Source organism: Nothobranchius furzeri, chromosome 3 (assembly GCF_043380555.1).
Source record: "Nothobranchius furzeri strain GRZ-AD chromosome 3, NfurGRZ-RIMD1, whole genome shotgun sequence".
Taxonomy (NCBI): Eukaryota; Metazoa; Chordata; class Actinopteri; order Cyprinodontiformes; family Nothobranchiidae; genus Nothobranchius; species Nothobranchius furzeri.
The window spans coordinates 1,916,961-1,939,183 of record NC_091743.1 but is presented as its reverse complement, the minus strand read 5'-3'; the positions used below and the strand labels follow the sequence as shown (position 1 = coordinate 1,939,183).

Sequence of the window (22,223 nt, the reverse complement as noted above, 5' to 3'; positions counted from 1 at the left end):
TTCCCCTGGCGATCACGTGTCACCCCACAAGTAAGGACTCACACGCCTCCAACGGGGCGGCCAAGGTGGTGATGACGTCACCATCACAAGCCCTATAGGGAGCCGAAATCACACCATCTACGTTCAGGACTACAAGTGCACATCACCAAAGTGAAATTGCTCAACCAGACACAGAGAAGAGAAGAGGAAAAGCAGCTATAAGTTTGAACTCCAATCCTTCTTTCGAGAGTAAAGAACTGCCATAAATCTTGCCTTGTGTAAGTAACAGCTACACTGGAGGAGAGGGGGTGTTCTGTCGAAGCACCATATCTTGTCAGATTGGCATACCCATTTTACAGTGCATGGCAGTCTGACAGGCCACGACTGCCATAGTTGTAATCCTACCCCAGTGACAGCATACCTCTGACTGGTATGGTGCCTTGATACAATCACGTGACAGCGACTAGTCGATGACAGGCATAACAAGTCACTACAGAGCGGTGAAGTCGACTAGTGACTAGTTCATACAACCCCTGCTACTGCTCCCCAGAGTGTTCTGCAGCATAATCAGCACGTTCTCTTTGAACTTGATATCAAATTTTCGCCTCCTCTTCATCTCCGCACGGTTAAAGTTACCCTCGCGGTCTATCACTGGCAAAGCAAAAGTGAGACGATGACACAACCGCACCCCCGTACTTGCTTGTTACCACATTCCACCCGGCCACAATAAGAGACCGGCCATTATTCACCTCCGCCGACTCCGACACCGGCCAAAATGTGATACCCGGCAGTTAATTAAGTACAGGCTAATATTAGAGGATTCACGGTATAACAGAAGCTTCATTGTTAACTCGTTTGGATCTTTTCTCAGAATCTGACAACTGATAGCAACAGTGTTGATTCTAGTATGTAGAAATTACCTAGACTCTACAGGATGCATTGCTGCGACGTCCCCCCCGGGTTCTGTTCTTAGGTGTAGCCAGGACAGCTACAGGCATATGCAGCTCCATCTGTAGCCACATGCCTTTTCTGCTGCCCCGGAGCTTCATTCGGCCTCACTGCTGGTTTTCAGGTATGTGGTTGTCTCACTGTCAGTGAGACACAGACGTGTTTGAGCTGTATGTCTCCCTTAGTGGCCCAGGTGTGATGAGTCAAAGGTAAACTACCACCTCTTCCCTATCTCAAAAAGAGGAAATGTTTACACACTCACCATGAATCACATCACTTACTGGAGTGAGTTTGCTCTCAAACCCAAGTCTTCCCGCCAGCGTTGCTGTGGACACCCTACTCATCCATCACCAAGCCTGTAACCAGGATGAACTGGACCAACTGGGACGTTTCCATTGTGAGGGGTGTTTAATTTTGGGAACATGAAATCCTTTCCTCACACACATGAAGATGGAGTAGCTTCAGATGTGGTTTTAGCTGCTGAACGTGGTCCGTTTAATGTAAATCCAGCTCGCTGTCTTAGCCAGTGCTTTGTGGGCCGACGCCTCTTCTTTTGACCTCTCAGCGTACGGGGGCTTTTCACCAGGGTAGTTTCCCAGTCATCTATTAGTCCAAATCTCCTCGATTTCTGGACAAATATCTGCCCGTCTCCACGTAAAGACCAACTGAGGCCCTGCCTGGGACAGCCTGGCTCTGCATGACGTCTGACCTTGAGTGGGTAAGATTACAGGATCTATTTGTAACATCACTAACGTTCACGTTCTCTTTGCTGCGAGCACAGAGCAGCTGATTTCCTGCTGCAGGTGGGACTGTGAACGTCATGTCACAGATGACTGTTTTAAGCCTCCACCGGTACCAGAGTGGAGATTCTGACTAATGACTTCTGCATCGGGGACATCTCAAACATCTCAGCAAACAAGCTCTGGCCTTGTTTGGTCTCAGAGAATCTCTGCAAACGCCTGTAAAATACGCGTTTTTGTGGACAGCGCGCATGTTTTTACAGGCATCGCGTAAAAACACACATCTGGATTTCATTCTTCACATTAGTCAAATCCTCCTATTTGCAGTTTGATTAGACCTGTGACTTGGTGCCGTTGGTTTCGGTAGGCCGAGGTGACAGAACGACTCAGACAGGAAGTGTAGGAATAATCGACATTTATTTCCAGCAAATGACAAAGTTCTGCAGAGTGAACACTCTCCTGGCTGACAGAAGGAAGGCTTTTAAAGACCAACATGAAGACTTGAGACGCAGCAGGACTGCTGGTGTCTGCTGGAGTCCATGGGGGGGGGGTTCTGTGGGTCAGCAGGACTGAGCGGTTTAATTCCAGACTTTCAGGATGTGGATCAGCACCACACTAACAGAAGACTGAGGTTCCCACTTCCTTCAAAGCCATTCTTCTATCACACATGATCAATAAACTGTACTTTATTAATCAAAGCTAAAGAAAGAGAAGCTACTCTGTGGCAAACCTAACTCCTGATTGGTTACTCGAGTCGAGCTTGGCTCTGATAGGTTAAGGCCATCTTGTTACATGAGACGTTTTTCCATCTGTGTGTGATTACTGTTATTAGATGTGGTAATAGGTTTTAACCTCACTGCGTTTTATCACAGCGAGCACAAAATCAGAACTTCATTAGCTTGTTGCAGAAGGAAAACAAAAACAGATCAAACTGAAAACGGTGGCGACAAATGGAAAAAGTCAAAAGGACAAGACAAAAATAGACAACCTTATATATAGAATAAATATGATATGTACAATTTGCTTTGTGTGTTTTTAAAAATAAATAGACAAAGCATTACTTGCCCCTTTGTAGAAGTATGCACAACTTATGGTTAACGTGAGGCCGAACGCCGGCACCTGGTTGCTGAGGGTGATCCAAAGTGTCCACTCTGGTGGACAGGTGTGTTAGAGTCCAGAGAACAGGAAGACTCGGCACTGCCCCCTGGTGGAGGCTTTACAGACTACAGTACTTGTTTACAGTGGTTGATTAAAAAACGAAAACTAAACAATAATCTTGAAAAGTTAAAGCAATCAGGAGGAAACAAAACAACTTTACCTTAAGTGACACGCAAAAAATCATTAAGACCAGAAAACAAAACAAAAACTAGACAATCTAGTTCTGCTCCATGTGCTCTGCATTCTGTTGGCCCCTTTAGAAAAGACAAACCTAAAAAAAACGAACCAAACATCGGATCCTTCTGAGCGAACACCAGGGAGCTAAACGGTAGGAGGACACGGAACAGTTCAGGTCATCGTCACCCACAGAAAGGTCAGGATGAGCATCACAGTCGTGTTGGACAGGGAAGAGAAGGCCTAAAACACCAAAACCTGTTCAGACCAGCAAATGAAACAGGAATCAGCTGGTGGCAGTTAGAAAGGCACTCAGGTCTTTGTGTTTCTTTAGTGCTACACCTCAGTGAGCAGACCCTGAGACAGGTCAAAGGTTAATGAGATAACTGCGAGCTCAGTGGTTGCTAAGCCTGGTTCACATGGCAGGATAATCCTGCTAACTTTAGACCAGGTTCACAAAGACGCAAACAATAACCAAGCCGGCTTCAAAGATAATCTCATCAGACATTCCTGCCATGTGTGGTGTGTCTGGTTTGCTCGGAAGGACATCAGGACCGCTCCAGACATAAATTTGAGCTTTCAAACGTGGGATTGTCTTGGTCCGACTTTGAGGACTAAGAGATGTGCTGTCTGTTGAATGTGACCTGCAGCCAATCAGAAAGCGAGTTGATGGAAGCATGCTGCATGCGCCCTCTCCTCCATATTTAGTTATTCCAAAGGTTGATCCGGAGAGACTTCCCGTCTGACATGAACGTTTATATGTGGAATGGGTGTGGTGTGCATTTCTTGCTGAGTTGCTGCACACCACACCAAAGCTGGTATGTCCATCATCATGTGGATTCAAAAATCCTGCCATGTGAACCGGGCCTTGGACCCACATCAGTCTGGAGCAGCACAACAAACAATTGTAGAGGAAGCTCTGGGTTCTGGTTCCACCGTTTACCTCCCATCCCATAATACCTGGACAGCTCAACTGGGAACAAGAGTGTTTCATCAGTAAAATAAAATGGCCCAGTAGAACCTCAGCAGATAGAGATGGGTCTTACTGGGGCAGCTGGAACTGACAACTCCTGGCCACCCAGGGAGCTAGCTAGCTGTTTTGGGGTTTCTCTACATACTTGTGGCATAACTGAGATGATTCAACCAAAGTTCTTGGTTGCTTTTGCAGGATTTAGAACTTCAAGAGACCCCCCTTCATACAGGCTTTTACTTATAGGGAGCCTGAGTCACGCCCATCGACGGCCGGTCCACGGGTCCACAGAAGAACGAAAAAATGAATGCAAGCCAACGGGGCCAAAAAGGCTAATTTCTAACTCAGCTTGTTTTGTACCATGAAGGTCACACATGATGTCCGTGAACTCTAAAGACACATTTTGATATGAAGAACGCACTCATTTTCAAACGGTGGGAACGATATTTTAGGTTTTGCGTGAAAATAAGTCCAGAACTACAAAAGCGCCTCACGAAAGTGACATCATCAAACCAGACACGGAGAAACTGAGGGAAAAGGGCAGTCAGTTCAGCAAACTTCAAATGCTTCCTTCAGGAGGAAAGAACCACCATAAATCTGGTCATGTCGTACGTAGCAGCTACGCTAGGGGGGCGGAGACTCTGCGGTGATGTCATATATGTGACGTGCCGATGTAATCATGCTAATTATGAACCTTTACAAGCTGATAAATCTCAAAGTACGTGACTGGCGTGGTCGAAGCACCCATCATTAGTTTTCATTTAAATAGCAGTACAACCGTCGACATAAATATACTGGACATTTCGTGTCCATAGGCTCCAATTATAAATGTTTGTGCCAAAAGGGAAGAGAGGTGGAGCTGAGGGTGGGGCTGTAAGGCTGGAATCAAATGACGACACCCGTCGAACTGAAGCGATGTAGCTACAAGCTAACCCAAAGCTAATGTGGAGGTGGGAGCTAAGCTAACGGAGGTAGCAACCTAGCTACAACCGGAGTTAACTGTGCACAACACCAGAGCTTCTGAGTCAGAGATGCGCCGGGCTGACCGCTGGGTAAAACCGGGTGGAACACAGAGGTCTCCCGAGAGCTCCACAAGCCGATAGTGGGAACCCAGCTCCACCAACATGTTATATTTCAACCCATTTTCTAAAGTGCAGCATTATGTTAAATGCACTGGGGTTTACCCTATTACATTTAAATTTCATGGTTAAACAGTACATGTTAAAATCTAAGCTCAGCTCGGCAGTGACCTAAAAGACATAAATATAATTTTACTTACCGAAAAAATGAAGTGGAGACTCCTTGGACGCTCTATTAGTACAATTAATGCCACAGCAAGTCATTTTGTCCAACAATTGCACAAATAATATCCAAACAAGAATACACACACACAGAGACTCTAAATCCCGGAGCAGTCTCCAGGCCAGACCGAGGCTCTACTGAGGGCTTTCCCCGGAGCTAGCTCTGTGGTCACGTGGGTCTGATGCTCATTAATTATACAGAATTTTAGGCTTTTAATACACTTAAACAGAAGAGTGAGAAAATAATTCACCCTCCTCAGAGTTGTCATGAGTGTAAACTAGATCATTTAAACCTAAAACATGTTCTGGTACCAGGCTGTAAACATGTTTATTTCTGCTGTGAAATTGGTATTTTTAACATGGGAGTCAATGAGGATTTGCTCGGTTCTGACGCCAGCCCCTAGTGGATGAGGGTGGAACTGCAATTTATTTAACTTCCGTGTTGGCTTCATCTTCAGACCTGAACTGTGGGGGTTTGAGTACAACATATGTGAGATCCAGGGCGTAAGGCTAAGCGGATTAGAAAAGAACGTTTTAGTCCCGTTGACTTGCTTTCAGTTTTTCGTTCTTCCGGGGACCCGTGAGCCGACCGGAAAGGGAGGAGACTTAAACTCTACTGAGTTCAGGATGTGACCACGGAGACACAGAGACAGTGAGACTGATCCTAGGTGAAGTCAGTCCAGTCCTCTGTGGCAGAACAGCCCTACGGACCATCAGCGCTGATATTAAAGCTGATGTTGAAGGAAGCAGCTGAGTTCGAGTCATCTAGCACTTGGTGACGATTCATTCTAGGCTTTACATTTTTGTCTCTCTGGTTTCAAGTGTCTTTAAGGAGAAAGGCTAGCACCCCCATTGACAATGATGAGGATAGTCTGTGCACGTAGAACAGTCATCAAGTCATATCAAATGCATCACATCCCGACAATGTTCTTCAACAAGCAGAAGACACGTTGTAGGACTCAGTAGGTTAGGGTGAGTCTAGAGGCAGAGCTACTGTTGGTGGGACGTGGGTGTGTGGTTGAGGTGTAGAGGTCGGTGTTTCCATGGTAACAGAAGGACACAGTCTGGATTTCTGGTCAACAGTAAAACAGTGTCCTGATATCCTGGGAGATAAAACATGATGTTGTCAACATCCTGCATGAGAACAGCCCTTTCATTGGACACATGCGTGATCAGTTATTGCTCAGGTGTGTGCAGCACACGCGTGTTTAAGCTTCGGTCTTCCTACGGCTGCTGGTGCTCAGTTGCCCAGATTCGAGTCTCTGTCCCCGATGAACCAGCGCATGTGGAAGCAGAGGGCAAGGAAGCCGGTCCCCAGCAGGTCACCAAGGGCTGTCAGGTATGGGATGGAGAAGTTATCAGGGTCCATGCCTCGCCCCCACATCCAGTGAACCATCCAGTCAGCCAGGTACAGCAGGATCATGACCTGTGGTATTAATATTATTATTATTATAAAGCAGGCTGCTGCCCTCTGACCTACATGACTACAGTGGGACTGCTTCTGACTACCTATTGGCCCTTTGCACGTGGTCTCACATCATTCATGGGACCGCCCCCTTCACCATGATGGACAGCATCATGTTTAGCTAGCAGAAACAAGACGGTTTTTACTGCATTTATTTAGTTGACTTCACAATAAAATGGTAAGCGCTTGCTTGGCGGTTGGTTGCACTAACAGGATGTCGCTTAGACAGGCGTGACGGGCAGCAGCTGTCAGTCAAACGGACTAGCAGCCATCATAGTGTTGTGGGATTAGCAGCAAACACGTGTTTCTGGGTCAGATGAATGTTGATGTCTTTCATGAGGGGACAGGGAATGACTGTGATGAGTATATCACTTGTTTAGCAGTGATGATCCCGTATTTCACCATGGAGGACATGACTTTCTGTCACCGTAGTGAATTACTGGATACTAATAATGTTGTTGCAGTGTAGAGTGTGTGTGTGTGTGTTACGATCCAGTCCAATGAAAATCCTGTTTTTTCTGTTTGGCTCAGTTGTCTGTTGGTATTTTTGCTACAGTAATACATTAATACGGTAATAAGATGCCCACATTTAAATAATAAACGTCCAAATGAGACGCGCCAAAAGACGTGGAAGTCTAGCAGGTGGGCAAATTTAAGCCACAAAAACTAAAGGTCCAATTTTTACCCAGAATGAACAAACACATTTGCTGCTGATGATCTCAGAGGTCCGGATTGTTGTTAGGAAGTCATCCAACTGCTCTGTCGGCCGCTCTGAGCTCCTCCTTCCCTCCACCTGCTGCCACTCTGAGCTCCTCCTTCCCTCCACCTGCTGCCGCTCTGAGCTCCTCCTTCCCTCCACCTGCTGCCGCTCTGAGCTCCTCCTTCCCTCCACCTGCTGCTGCTCTGAGCTCCTCCTTCCCTCCACCTGCTGCTGCTCTGAGCTCCTCCTTCCCTCCACCTGCTGCCGCTCTGAGCTCCTCCTTCCCTCCACCTGCTGCACGCCGCTGCTTTCTCCTCTCTGCTCAGCTTGTGTGCGAGCGAGCTCGGTCCAACTTTCTAAACTAATCTGAAGAAATGTGGCCCAGCCTGGATTCAAACCCAGGTCCTCGTCGAGTGCCGTACTAGAGCATCTGTCCTTGGCTCCGCCCACAACCCAGAGGCGAGGCATTAATGAGCTACGGCCACAATGCAGGAACTAAGTTCTTGAAAACAGCACAGGTTTTGTGATTTAGGCTTCAAAGACCTCTGAGAATGTTTAAGGCAGCTAAAAGAGTTTTATTAGAGTGGGACTTGAAATGACTCTACTTGTTTAACAAGTTATAAGATATCTACGTCCCCTCCACCCGGTGAGAGCAGCACCTGAACTCGGTGACCCCCCCCCCCCAACCAACCAAAGCGGGTAGGGACCAGCTCCAGGTCAAAGTGAACGCTGCTTATAACATCATGTTATAAATCCAGCAGGGTGAATTCTAGCAAAGCAGTTTCCATCGGTGAGCAGCAGCTAGCTAACACTAGCTAACACTAGCTAACCTTCCCACAAATGAACTGGGCTGGAACCAGTAGAAACCAGTCTAAACTGGAAAAAAGTAACCTCAGTCACCACTTTTGCTCTCTGTTCAATACTCTCCCACCATGGCAGACCCAGGTGATCAGGTGACGTAGGTGCAAAGGGTCAGTGAGCCTCCCAGCCCACCTCAGAGGTCCAGGATCAGCAGAAGTGCAGCTGCTTTTGTTTAGGGTTCGGTACCGAGAGCGGCTGATTAACCAGGCATGTGCGAGGAAGTGATGCTGTTCTGTTTCACGTGGCGATGAGACCAACCTGCAGCAGAGCAGCCACCAGGTAGAAGCTGATGAAGATGGGTGTCAGCGTGGTGTGACCCCCCCTCAGGGAGTTGATGGTGTAGAGGAAGATGAGGTGACCCGGGGCAACCAGGAGGAAGAGCACGCGGGCTGAGTGAGAGTTGACAGCTGGAAGAGAGAGTGAAGCTCAGCGCGTGGTTCCCGTTTGCTCTCCTCTGTTTAAAGTCTAAATCTTTGATGTTTAAACTGGATTTTACACTAAAGATCAAGTCAAATACATCATGTCTGCTTCAGAGATGTTCCACATCTACAGACCGTCTTTTGGGTCCTAACTCACTATCTCATCATGTGGCCTTGCTGCTTTAGAGGATCCTAGCATGAGGTACAGTGGCCTGGTGACTTACTGGAGCCCAAAAAGGAGGAGCAGGGCGTGGGACACTTCCTCGGAGTGGGGTCAGGATCCCCCATGGGAAGACCATTCATGTGGAGATAGGTAGAGATCCGGCTGGCCTGGACCGCCACAAGGTTCCCCCCCACCCCTGTTTAATACACACACACACACGCACACGCACACACTTGATAAAAACCTTAAACAGCAACCAGAAGTATAGAATTAATGTGAAATTTGCCTGATTTTCTAGATAAACTGAAACATTTAGCCGTTGGCAAGTGACCAACAGCCAGCTCGTTCCAGCTGAAGTGTGTTGCTGTACACAAAGATGTGTTAGATGATCTGAAGTAGAAAGATCTAAAAGCCCAGGGTTTTATTTTGTTAGCTTAAATCGCAGAGCTACAGCTCTGGATGATGGCTGCAGACGGGTCCTTGCCCTCCAGCTGGATGTGCACACTGAAAAGTGGGTCTATGTATTCTCATATATGGGATGGCTTGCCTTCTACAACAGGTTCAATGCATTATTTAGAACTTTTACGCAGAAACAGACAGTCAAGCTGATAAATGCTATGAATGTTTCCTTACCATTGATGACCGGAGTGAAGACGGCCATGCCAGCGAAGTTTGGGTTTGTGACGGTTTTATCGAGGATCAGTCCTCCAACACTGGAAGCAAAAAATACAAACACAGGTCTTTTACTCCACAGACCAAAACAACTTACCACACCATAGCAAGTTTATTTATAAAGCACATTTAATCCAAAGAGTTCAGATGAAGGCAACTGGACTTCTTTGGTTTCTTTAAAACGTTTCACTTCTCCTCTGAGGAGCTTTGTCAGTTCTAACTGGAACATGGGAGAGCCAAGCTCATAAGCTGTAGCTGTCTGTTGTTATTTAAAGAGCAGAAACTACTCTGAGTACCCCGCCTCTCCATCTCCTGATGAGTGGTTAGCCTCTACTGATGGAGAGTCATCGTGTTGATTAGATGCAGGAAGGTGTGGCCTAGACTGAAACTGAATGAGATCCAAAGCTGCATTATTGGTGCTGGAAAGGTGAAATCTAAGCCCCGCCCCTATTTAAAGTGGGGTTTTCCACGTTTGACATAGATAGCTTCTTTTACTCCTCTCTCAAATCATCTATCTTCTCTGTCCAGAATGTGTCCCTTGTCCTTCAGGTGAAGGTGGACTGCAGAGTTTTGACCTGAAGAGGTGGCTCTCCTGTGTTGTGTTATGTTCTTGTGTACTTGTTGTTTAGTTTCTCTAATGTAAACATCTGGACAGTGCTCCTACACTGGACTGCTTAAAGGACACCACTGAGCTTCTGTTTGGGTGTTTTGTCTTCAGGATGGACCAGGTTCTGTCTGAGGGCAAGTGGTGCTCGCTGCAGAACCACAAAGGCGGAGCTGCACCAGAGTCAGCCCCGCCCATTCCAGAGTCAGCCCCGCCCATTCCAGAGCCAGCCCAGCCCATTCCAGAGTCAGCCCAGCCCATTCCAGAGTCAGCCCCGCCCATTCCAGAGTCAGCCCAGCCCATTCCATCAGAGTCAGTCCAATTCCTTCCAGTTGTCAGACTTGATAGCATTCTGGAACCAAAGAGGGTGTTATAGCTAAAAAATGCAAGATTGAGGACGGAGTTGAGAGGTTAACTGAACCGTTTTTGTAAAGGTTCCATATAATTAAAATTCTAACTTTTGGAACTTTTTACCATGTTATATTGTCATTTCCTCATAAGAAACACGCCAAAGCCATTTTTGGCCTCATTCATGCATTTTCTTCCCATCTCAGCTTCAATTTGGTCTCCTCCCCCGAAGCGGGTCTGGTCTTGGTTCTCAAATCTGGATATTCTGTGAATTTTCTGACAAATTATTTCTGAAATGACTTCTACTGAGACACCGCCAATAAACCATACATCCCATCTACAAAGACACACTGGATAGGACAATTACATGTAACACCACCTGCATGTTAACTGATGTGGTGGTGTAGTGGTTATGGAGGCAGGTTGACATGCAGTTTTGCGCTGGTTCGCCTCCCAGTAGCGGAAGTGTTAGGTAGTTTAAAACCTCTTTTCTTCATTTCTAGCTACACTTGCCAGTACTATGTTTACAACAATTTACTGGTATACCGTTTAACATATAATGACTAATGTGTTTATTTATTTATTTATTTGTTTATTTAGCCAGTGTGAGTCCATCTGTGAGCAGAGTTTCAACTAAAATGCTGTTTAGGAACGACCAAATTCAAAGAACTTTTAGCGACATAAACATTTTGCTGAAAATAAACATTACAACTAAAATATAAACAAATTAAATGTTTCAGCTGGCTAAATAGATTGCTGCCGACCTCACCGAGAGTCGAACCAGCATCAGCTGAGGGGAAAGCAAATCTTAACTCAGACGATCTTACCACTGGACTACCAGAACCCATTCAATAGTTTTACATGCTGTTGTAGGCCCGTTCTGTTGGAGCGGCTGTGGGCAGATGTTCTCTAAAAGAAACCTTTTTATTTCAGGATATATTCAGGCTTTGTCATGTAGCAAGTTATATTTATCTTGTTTAGCTGGAGCATCGAACATAGCATTAACGACTGTAAACTAGTAACAGCCGTGATTCATGTGGGTCAGGTCAGTTTGCGATAAAGTTGAAAAATAAAAACAGAAGCAGTCAGTGGGCGGGGCTGGGTTTGTGTGAATGGGCGGGGCTGGGTTTGTGTGAATGGGCGGGGCTGACTCTGGTGCAGCTCCGCCTTTGTAGTTCTGCAGCGAGCACCCTCTCTCTGAGGGTGTTGTTGGGTTAAAGTTTACCGGGATGTTGTGTTTGGAGAAGATTCTTCTAAGTTTGTCTGAGTCTCCTGCCACGTACGTGATGGTGGTGCCTTTGTGCCTGTTGGCCTTTTCTTTGCTGGTTGCTGCTTTGGGTGCTTTTCCAGACTTCTTTGTAGATTTCACAAAGGCCCAGTTAGGGTATCTGCAGTTCTGGAGAGCTTTCTTCGTGTGTTTTCCTTCAGTCTTTGTGGGGATGTTCTCGGCCCGATGGTGTAAAGTCCTGATGACCGACATGTAGTGCTCCAGTGGCTGATGTGAGTCCAAATGCAGATACTGGTCTGTGTGAGTTAGTTTCCTGTAGACTTCAATGCTGAGACTTCCATCTTGTTCAGTTAGCACAGCACAGTCCAAGAAGGGCAGTTGGTGGTTGTGGACATCCTCCTTGGTGAACTTGATGTTCTGGTCCACGGCATTAATGTGCTTGGTGAAGTCTTCTACTTCCTTGGTGAGAATTTTGACCCATGTGTCGTCCACATACCTGAACCAAAGGCTCGGTGTTGTTCCATGGTGTAATAAAAATGAACTTGTCATCTGTTGTATAATTGCTTTATACAAGTTATTGATCACTACTGTTTGTCAATCACACTTATCATGAGGATGTAATCAAGGAGAGCCGAACATAATGTGATCATGAGGATGTAATCAAGGTAATCCTGGTGGAGGTGTGCAGCTTTGCACGCACATCAGGGAATGTATAAGGAGCAGAGCAGAGCTCAGAGCTGTTAGAGCTGTTTGAAGGATTCTATTTGACGAGGTTCTTGGATTACATGTGTTATCATGGATTACGTTTTCTAACTGGGGTGTTCAGCTCTCCACCCATAAGCAACGGTAAGAGAAATGTTTTGTTCATGATTGATAACTTGTATGAATGCCGGTTGAATAAAGCCTTGTTGTTCCTCTAATATTCAAGTTGTGTTTCATTGTTTCTGGCGTCGACTTGACAACGATCCTGATTAAATAAATATAAAGTGTAAAAAGAGACTTTGAGTCTTTTAAGGTAATTAAAATAAAATAAAACATTTTATTTTAGAACATTTTTGGCGTCACGAACAGGATCAGTCAAGCTATTCCAGCAACAATGAAGTGTTTTTGGAGAAGCAAAAAGGAGCCGAGTGCTTCTGGGGAGGGAACGCCGATTCCCGTGCCGATTCCCGGCTGGGAAACGGAGGAGTTCCGATCCATTGGTGATATGTTAAGGCAGCGCGGTGGACGCCCTGGGCCGTGGGGAGAGTTAAATGGAGTGGTCAGCCCCGCCGTGGTGCTGGACCGTTTGACGCGGATAGAAGTTAAAAAAAAAGCGCCGCTGGCAGGAGTGAGAGATATGATGTGGCTTTTTGCAGAAGCATGGAAAAAACAGGAGTTAGAATTGAGCAGTTGTAGAGAGCGAGCGGCGCAGGAGAAAATCCATGCTGAAGAAGTTGAGAAATCATGCTCAGAGTTTGAGCAGAGAGTGTGTGTGATGGGGAAAGAGCTAAAGCATGCTCAGAATGTTTTGGATAAAACGCTGACTTTTGTGTCTCGAGCGCAAAGGAAGGAAAAGAAGCGACCTCGTAGAACAGGTCCTGCTCAGATCCGGGCGTTTGTAAAGAATGTTGGTGAAGATTGGGACCCGCAGAAATGGAACGGGGATCTTTGGGGGGATGATGAGGAGGAGGAGTGGGCGATTAAACCTGACCCACCACCTCAGCCCTTGTATCCATCATTACAGGGGATAAAGATGTCAGAACAAAGACCTATTACTAGGCGTCGGCGAGAACAGCAAATTATTCCACCAATACTGGTAGATATGGTGGATGATCAGGGACGGCCGGAACTCGATGAGGCGGGTAATATAAGAAGGATGTTACAACAGCAGCCACAACCCGCCCCTAGGCTGCTAACAACGCTAGAGGATTATTCACAAGATGAGTTAAATCACATGAATGGGAAGCTGAAACAGCGCCCAGGCGAACCAACTGACTCCTGGCTTAATCGCCTTATGGAGGATGGCGCGTGTGATATAGCCATAGATGCCGGTGATGCCATGAGATTTTCAGGATTAAGTACTGATGCACAGATAAATGCTGAATACCGGGCTACAGTCCGGGCATTGCCAGCTGATGAAGATTTCAATGTGGGGGATGCATATGCTCTGGCATGTCATGTAATCTATCCTACCACGGCGGACTGGTCTGAGATTAAAGGGCAATGGCAGACAGTGAGAGATGCCATTCAGCGGCTCACCAGACTCACTATTAGAGAGCAAGTGGCTCAAAACGGGGGAGCTGGAGTGGTGGACTGTAACATCTCTAAGGCAACTAGAGATCACCTCATCAGACATGCCCCACCACATTATAAACCCATGGTGACCAGCTTGTTGTTTGGCGCGGCAGACCAGACTTTTGCCGCGATAAAAGATCGTCTTGGCGAACTCACCACGCTGGGTGATTGGTCTGAGACGAGGAGAGAGGGAGCTAGAACTGAAAATAAACCCAGGATTGATCCACATTCAAGGGGTCGTAAAGGGGGGGCAATGGGCCCCTCTAGAACAGATCTGTGGAGGGCACTGCGACAAGCGGGAGTGCCGTTTGAGGAGATTGATGGATTGCCCACTAATGCATTGATGGAGAAATGCAGCCAAATGGGACTGAAGGTCCATTGTCAGTTCAGACATTGTCCTGAAAAGGACGACAGGATGTCTGTGTCAGAATTGGTTGGAATGTTGCAGAATGTGATCAGGGAGGTGGCGTCGAAGCCTGCTGAACCTTCCGCCCCTCCCAAGGAATCTTCAGAGGAGGAGAGTTCAGATGAGTGTTATCAGGTGGCGGCAGTGAAGCGTAGAAAGAAAAAACAGCACCGAAGGGAACATGATGATGAATAGGATGAAGGTCAAGCTCAGGTTGTTGCCAGTGCCTCAGGATGGTCAATAAATGATATCAGACCACATGTGGAATTACAGATTTATTGGAAAAAATCAGTACAGACAGTAATGGCATTGGTTGACACTGGGGCGGAGGCCTCGGTAATTCATGGCAATCCTGATAAAATAAAGGGAAACATTGTAGAAAAAGGAGTATCAATGCTCCACGAGCAAGTGGCAGACGTTCCAGAAATGGATGAAGTGCCTTTTGAGGTAAAACCAATCCAGGATTCTCCTGTGAAACTGGGGGTAAGATGGAGCGAACTCACCCCAGAGCAGCAGGAGCGAGCCTGGTTCACTGATGGTTCCTGTCAATATGTGGCAGGAACCAGGAAATGGAAGGCTGGGGCATTTAACCCTGGTACACAACAAGTTATGGAACTCACAGGGACAGGAAAGAGTAGTCAATGGGCGGAGTTGAAAGCAGTACACATGGTAATAATGGCGGCTGGGGTGCAGGGAGTAAGTATTTATACTGACTCCTGGTCAGTAGCCCAAGGAATGTTAACTTGGATGCCAACTTGGCATGCTACACAATGGAAGATACATTCAAAAGAGGTTTGGGGAGCTGACCTATGGAAGGACATTTGGGAGAAATGCCAAAATATTCCTGTGTCAGTATTACATGTGGATGCTCATACTAATAACAATGATCCTGAATCCCTGCATAATCAGACTGTAGATAAGATAGTGAAAATTCAGGCTGTAAGACAATCAAGTCCTGGATTAGCCAAATGGGCTCACGTTACTGCTGGACATTGGGGTGTGCAGGGAACATTGAAATGGGCGAGGGACAGAGGAATAGATCTCATCATTGATGATATTAAAACTGCCATAGAAGATTGTGAACCTTGTCAACATCAGAAAAAGAGAATCCCTCGACATATACAGGGACAGATACATCGAGGTAAACAAGCGGGACAGTGTTGGCAGATTGATTTCATTGGACCATTGCCAAAAAGTAAAAACTGTAAGTATGCATGCACAGCCGTGGATACGGTGTCAGGGGTACTGGTGGTGCATCCGTGTCATAACGCCAATCAGGAGGCTACATTGAAATGTCTGTCATTAATAGAGACCTATTATGGACTACCTTTGCAGGTTCAGACTGATAATGGTACCCATTTCACTGGAAATAAGATCAAAGAATGGGCAGAGAACAACGCGGTAGAATGGATCTATCATGTAGCATATCACCCGAAAGCTAGTGGACTCATTGAGAGAATGAATGGGTTACTGAAAGAGAAACTAAGGAAACTATCGGTTACTAATTCTTTGGACAAATGGAGAGAAAATCTGACTAGGGCAGTACATCAGTTAAATAACAGACCCGTGGGGGATGGAGTTACTCCACTGATGCTAATGGTTGCCAGGGCAGGAAGGGAAACAACTTCTACTGACCCTCCTATACGAATGTGGAAACTAACTTCTGAGGCAGAACTCCCTGTTAGAGCAACTGCGGGCTCTGTGGGATTAGATCTTAAAATCTTGGAAAGCATCACTTTAGTAACCAATAAAGTGACAGTGGTAAAAACAGGATTGGGAATTCAATGTCCACCAGGAACTTATGCTCATGTGTGTCCAAGAAGTGGTTTAGCTTTGAGGGGTCTAACCATTTTAGCTGGGGTAATAGACTCAGACTATCAAGGGGAAATAGGTGTGGTGTGTCAGCATACAGGTAAAGAACCGTTGGTACTGGAAAAAGGAGACAAGATAGCTCAGTTAGTAATCAAACGGTGTGTAATGTCCAAAGTTGAAGAGATTACTAAACCTACCACTATCACTCAGAGGGGTGAAACTGGGTTTGAATCATCAGACTTTACTGCGGGGGCAAAAGTGTGGGTGGAGCAGCTCAATGGTCCTCCCAGAGCTGGAGAGATTATTGCACAGGGAAAAGATGCTGTGGTAAGTGTATTGTTCCCCGGAGAGGAAAAATGGATTAATATTCCGATAAACAAATGTTACAGGAGAGAAAATTAATGCTTGTCATTCTATCTGCAGTTTTGTATGTATCCCATAGGCGGGTGTCTGAGTGACGGTGGTTGACTGGGTCCCCTTCCCCTACAAAAGGATTGAACCTTTGTCGAGGCGATGGATGGGCTCCGCGGACCTGGTGGTGTCGGATGTTTGGTCATCGTCCTCCATGTCCTCGCTGTCATCGCACTGAGGGCACATTTCTGTTGGGGGCTCACGGAAGGACAAGTGTTGGAAGAAGGGGTCATGGGCCATCTGGAATTGGTTAGCAGTATGTCCAACCGCACTCAAGGCACATTCACATGCAGAGCAAATGACGCTTGCTACTTGGGAAACCTAACATCTACCGGTAAGATGTACCGGTGCAGAGGATGTCTTAAAATCCGAGGAAGGGTGATCAGCCCAGGGGTGTTGGTTCAAGGATCAACAGTAACCTTTAATTCTGCAGCGTGCATCTGTGCATACCATCAGGGGAATGGTACTTGCATACAAAATGGCACAAATTGGAGTCACAGGAGGACGCGCCTATTTGTACATATTCTGGGTGCTGCCCGACACAGCTAGAGCTACGCAGACAGCTGTAGCTCCCCTGGTTCACACTTGTCAACAAATGGGACAAATAAGGGTAGCCGAATATGTGCGATGGACTGTGAAATTCCCTCCTATTCCGCCTTGCAACAGGAGGAGGCGAGCATGGTATGACACCGTGCTAGGAGGAACTGGAACTTTGTATGGTCTGGCTAACACAGCAAACAATGAGGTAACACGAACTATGCTGTCCAACACTGGAGAATACACCGCACAAGCTGTCACCAAGACTGCAAGATGGATGCCTTCGACTGTATCTAGTCAGCTAGAAGGAAGTGATGTGTGGAAAAGTGTATTTAAATGGAATCTAAAGCTTTGGAATGAAACTTATGATGCATTGCATAATTTGTCACACATAGGTAATTGGACAGTCTGTTCCTTGCAGACTATTCATGCTGAGACACAGAGAAATAGGTTTCAAATACAGGTAATGAGTAATAACTATCATGCATGGCGAACATTATGGAACATCAGTAGTTCATTATGGCTACAGCCACATGCAGAAATGACGATTTGTAATAAATCTATGTGTACTGGATACTGGGATCAGTATAATATGACATCAGTAATGACTGTGTGTAGATATCAGATACTGCCGGTGATAACCACTAAAGGGTTTTGGTATCTCCATGTTAGTGGAGAGTGGTGGGATGTTAAAACAAATCGAACATATGAAGTAAAACACTGTGATGAGACTGATAAGGGTTTAGCCTGCCCATTGGTAAAAGGACATAGCAATCCATGTTTCACTGATTCAAGGGTCGTACTCTGTGATTGGACGGTCACACCCCCAGAGGAACAGTTTTGGCAGGTGGGTCCTAACACCTTATGCGTGGCTACAATGACCAATTCCCCACAGGTACCTTCAGTTCCCTTTTCAGGTTGTCTCAAGGGTATACATATGTGGGAATGGAATAACGTGACCTATTGGTTGAGTAATTACACTGTATCTAGTCGGCTGACTAAGATACAATGGGAGGTTTTACACTCCCCTTGGACACTCTCACTGGAACGATTCAAATGCGCATTGGATGGTTCCACTGAAGTGGCAAAATTGATTGACTCTCATAGGTCCAACCTTTCCAGGCTCATGGTGTCTACTCTTGTGGCACAAGGGGAAATAAAACATGTTGCTACATTGATTGAACAGGCTTACCGCTAATAAAGTGCTAATTCCACCTATGATTGCAGCATTAATTATAATCAGCATTCTAACATTGTGTAATCTTATTATTTGTTGGTATGTTAAGAGAAATAAATTGGGTAATAATGCAAAGACTACGATGAAAATTAAAGTGGAACTACAAGGTATGTTATAAATGACGTTGGTTTTGATGGGGAAATGGTGATGGATATGTTACATAAATTAGATGAAAAGTTCAAGAGTGGAATGTAATAAAAATGAACTTGTCATCTGTTGTATAATTGCTTTATACAAGTTATTGATCACTACTGTTTGTCAATCACACTTATCATGAGGATGTAATCAAGGAGAGCCGAACATAATGTGATCATGAGGATGTAATCAAGGTAATCCTGGTGGAGGTGTGCAGCTTTGCACGCACATCAGGGAATGTATAAGGAGCAGAGCAGAGCTCAGAGCTGTTAGAGCTGTTTGAAGGATTCTATTTGACGAGGTTCTTGGATTACATGTGTTATCATGGATTACGTTTTCTAACTGGGGTGTTCAGCTCTCCACCCATAAGCAACGGTAAGAGAAATGTTTTGTTCATGATTGATAACTTGTATGAATGCTGGTTGAATAAAGCCTTGTTGTTCCTCTAATATTCAAGTTGTGTTTCATTGTTTCTGGCGTCGACTTGACAACGATCCTGATTAAATAAATATAAAGTGTAAAAAGAGACTTTGAGTCTTTTAAGGTAATTAAAATAAAATAAAACATTTTATTTTAGAACACATGGTAGGAGCTCTGGTTTCCACTTCCTCCATGTAGATGTTGGTGATGATCGGTGACACTGGGGAGCCCATGGTGCTTCAATGTTTCTGCCCGCAAAACTTGTCGTTATGTTTGGAGTAGGTGGTTGAACGGCAGAGGTCCAGGAGGGTACAGATGTGGTCAGGAGTCAGTTTTGTCCTCTCGTTTAAGGAATCATCTTGTTCCAGGCGTTTCCTGACTGCTCCCACTGCTTCGTCTGTGGGGAAACGTGAAGAGTGAAGTGACATCTTATGAGACGATGGTTTGCCCTGGGGCCAGTTTGAGAACTTGATGTTTCGTAGCAAAATCCACCAAATTCTGTATGTGATGTTGGGTCTTTCCAACCAGCGGGGCCAGGATAGTGGAGAGATGTTTTGTAATGTTGTACGCGACCAAGTTGATGCTGCTGCTGATGGGTCTGAGTGGTGTTCCTTCCTTGTGAATCTTCAGAAGACCGTATACATGGGGTGGCTTCTCCTGGATAGTCTGTAGTAAAATGATTACTTTGTCCTTTAGCAGTTTCTGTAGATGGTTCGTGATTTCCTTCTTGGATCCGCTTGTCAGGTCCCTCTTTAGAGCTTCATACATGGTGCTGTCGCTCAAAGGTGAGATGACTTTGTTGTGTTCAGAATAACCGTACAACATCCCTTGTCTGCAGGTAGAATTGTGATGTTCTGGTCCTTGCTGAGGGAGGAGACGGCTTTTCTTTCTTGTGGGGATGGGTTAGAAGGTGGAGTCTTCACATTCGAAAGAGCTGCTGTAATGTTGATCCTCAGTTCTTCAGCTTTCGTTCCCCTTAGGTTGTTGCTTCTTATAGCAGATTGTGGGCAGTGATGAAGTCTACTGGGACGATGTGTTGTGGAGAAATGGCAAAATTGAGTCCTTTAGTTAAGACACCCTTCTCTGTTTGTGCGAGTATTCTGTGTGATATGTTCTTCACCCACTGGTGCTGGACATCCATCTGGTTGGTGTCCTCTGGTGGCGATCCAATTATTTCCAATGTTTTTGGCTGTAGTTTTGGGAATTAGCATTGTTGCCATTCTTTGCTCTTCCTGTGCTGCGCTAGTTGAGCCTTTTTGGTGAAGTTGGAAACTTCTTCCAACCCTGTGCTAGGGAGCCGTTGTGAAAACTTCAAAGTGATACTGGAGATCCTGTGGGTAAGGGCTTCTATGGTGGTCTGTCTTATCCGTTCCTTTAGCAGCTGTTGTGCTTTTTAAATAACCTCTTCCGCTCTGTGTCCTTTAATAGTACTTCTAAGTCTCAAGCTTTTGGGAAGAAGACTAGATATTGCCCTACACTTTGGGAAAGACCCATGGAATTGTAAGGGAATATGAGAGAACATTAAGGAAGCTGGCTGACTACAGAAACCACCTCTGCTTCAACCTGACATGCCGACAACAGCCTCCTTCCAAACAGCTCAAGACTTACATGTTGCACTCTTCGGAGACGCTCAGTGGAGGAGGCAATAACACCAATGAGCACTGGGTTGGCATAGTCCAAACGAGAGGTGATGAATGGGTGAATGACAGACTCCAGATGAGGCCTCTTGACTATGGACTTGAAACAAGTAATGCGGCTCAGTTGAAAGAAACAGGACCTGACTGTAGCATTCATTTGCACAGTCATGGACAAATCAGAGTCCATCACACCCAAACTAGTCACTCAGGATTTAAATTTTAGGAATGGAAGAGAAGTGTCACCAGATGAACGATCCTGATGTGTTGGATTAAAAGGAATGGCATCAGTTTTGTTTTCGTTGAGGCAAAGGAAGCTATCTGAAAGCCAGCGTTTGACTTGAGACAGGCAGTCAACAAGCAGACGAGTGGATTCTGGTTTATTTAAAGCCAAATAAATCTGACAGTCATCAGCGTACGGCTGGTAACCATTCCAGCTTTTGCCTGTCATTCCTATTGGTAACTAGTAAATTGAGAAGAGGAGAAGCCCCAGGGTAGCGGCACAGATGGAGAGGAAAAGTCTTCGATGTAGACGTGAAATCGTCTGTCTGACAGGCAGGACAGGAACCAGTTAAGTGGGGCCCCTTCACTCCTGCCCACAATTCAAGCCTCCTAAGTAGATGTTATGTTCTAGTGTCTCAAAGGCAGTTGAGAGATCGGAGAGTAAAAGCAGGACATGGGAACCAGAATGTGGGCAGATTCTATGCTATGGTAAGGCCTGAAACCAGACTGGAAGCAGTCTAGGAGGACATGATCTTCCAGATGAATTGACAGTGGACCACTTTCTCAATAACTTTGGATAAAAATGGAAGTTTGGTCATTTTGTTTCTTTTGCAGGCTGCTCTCTACCTGCTGATGGCCATGGCAATGATGACAGGCTCCCACCCGGAGTACAGGACCTCTCGAGTCGATGGGATCTTCCTGGCTATCAGCACCCAAAGAGGGCACAGGGCCACGAACACAGCACACACCAGTGGGCTGGCGTAGTCATTATACTCTGAATGAAAAATTGTAAAGAGACAAAGATGAATTTTCACACAGTGTGTGTGTGTGTGTGTGTGTGTGTGTGTGTGTGTGTGTGTGTGTGTGTGTGTGTGTGTGTGTGTGTAAATGCCTTGTTTGCTAACTGAATCAGTTCAGAAGCATCAAAGGACTTTAAGTAGTTTCTGTTCTGGCACATTTTGGTCTGTTTCCACGTTTAACTGTATTTTGTTATTTAAATGTTAATTGTGACACTTCAGATTTGTATAATATAAAAACACAATCAAAACACTTAAAACGTTTTTTTTTGATTTTCCAAAAAGAGAAACAATAAGACATGTCTATAAAATATTCAGGAGAGACTGGGGTTGCTTTCAGTGCCAGGTCCAGACTCAGGAATGCAGCACAGCTCAGCTGGCTCAACAATCACCAAACCACGAAAACAATCTAAGTCTGAGACATCCGCCTGAACAAAAATATCTCACTTGTGCTCAATTTAGAAGCTAAGAGGAGCAACAAACATCTGCAGGAGCTCCAGGATGACTGAGTCTGCAGCTGGGCGTGTCCTGGCTGAACACAAGCACAGCCACACAGCTGTGGGGCTTCTCACCCTGGATCACAGCAAGAGCTGGGGTGGCGGTGC

The 22,223-nt window shown here is 45.7% G+C and overlaps 1 protein-coding gene across 1 annotated transcript in view; it reads right to left on the bottom strand.

Moving 5' to 3' along the window:
* Positions 1–2,065: 2,065 nt before the first annotated feature.
* slc41a1 (solute carrier family 41 member 1) overlaps positions 2,066–22,223 on the bottom strand; it is a 58,157-nt gene continuing 37,999 nt past the window's right edge. The window contains exons 7-11 of the mRNA XM_015974468.3: positions 21,449–21,596; positions 9,512–9,591; positions 8,940–9,074; positions 8,555–8,703; positions 2,066–6,696 (exon numbers count right to left, since the gene is read on the bottom strand). Of these exons, the coding sequence (XP_015829954.1) occupies positions 6,511–6,696; positions 8,555–8,703; positions 8,940–9,074; positions 9,512–9,591; positions 21,449–21,596 (698 nt within the window). The 3' untranslated portion in view covers positions 2,066–6,510. The remainder of the gene's footprint in view (positions 6,697–8,554; positions 8,704–8,939; positions 9,075–9,511; positions 9,592–21,448; positions 21,597–22,223) is intronic.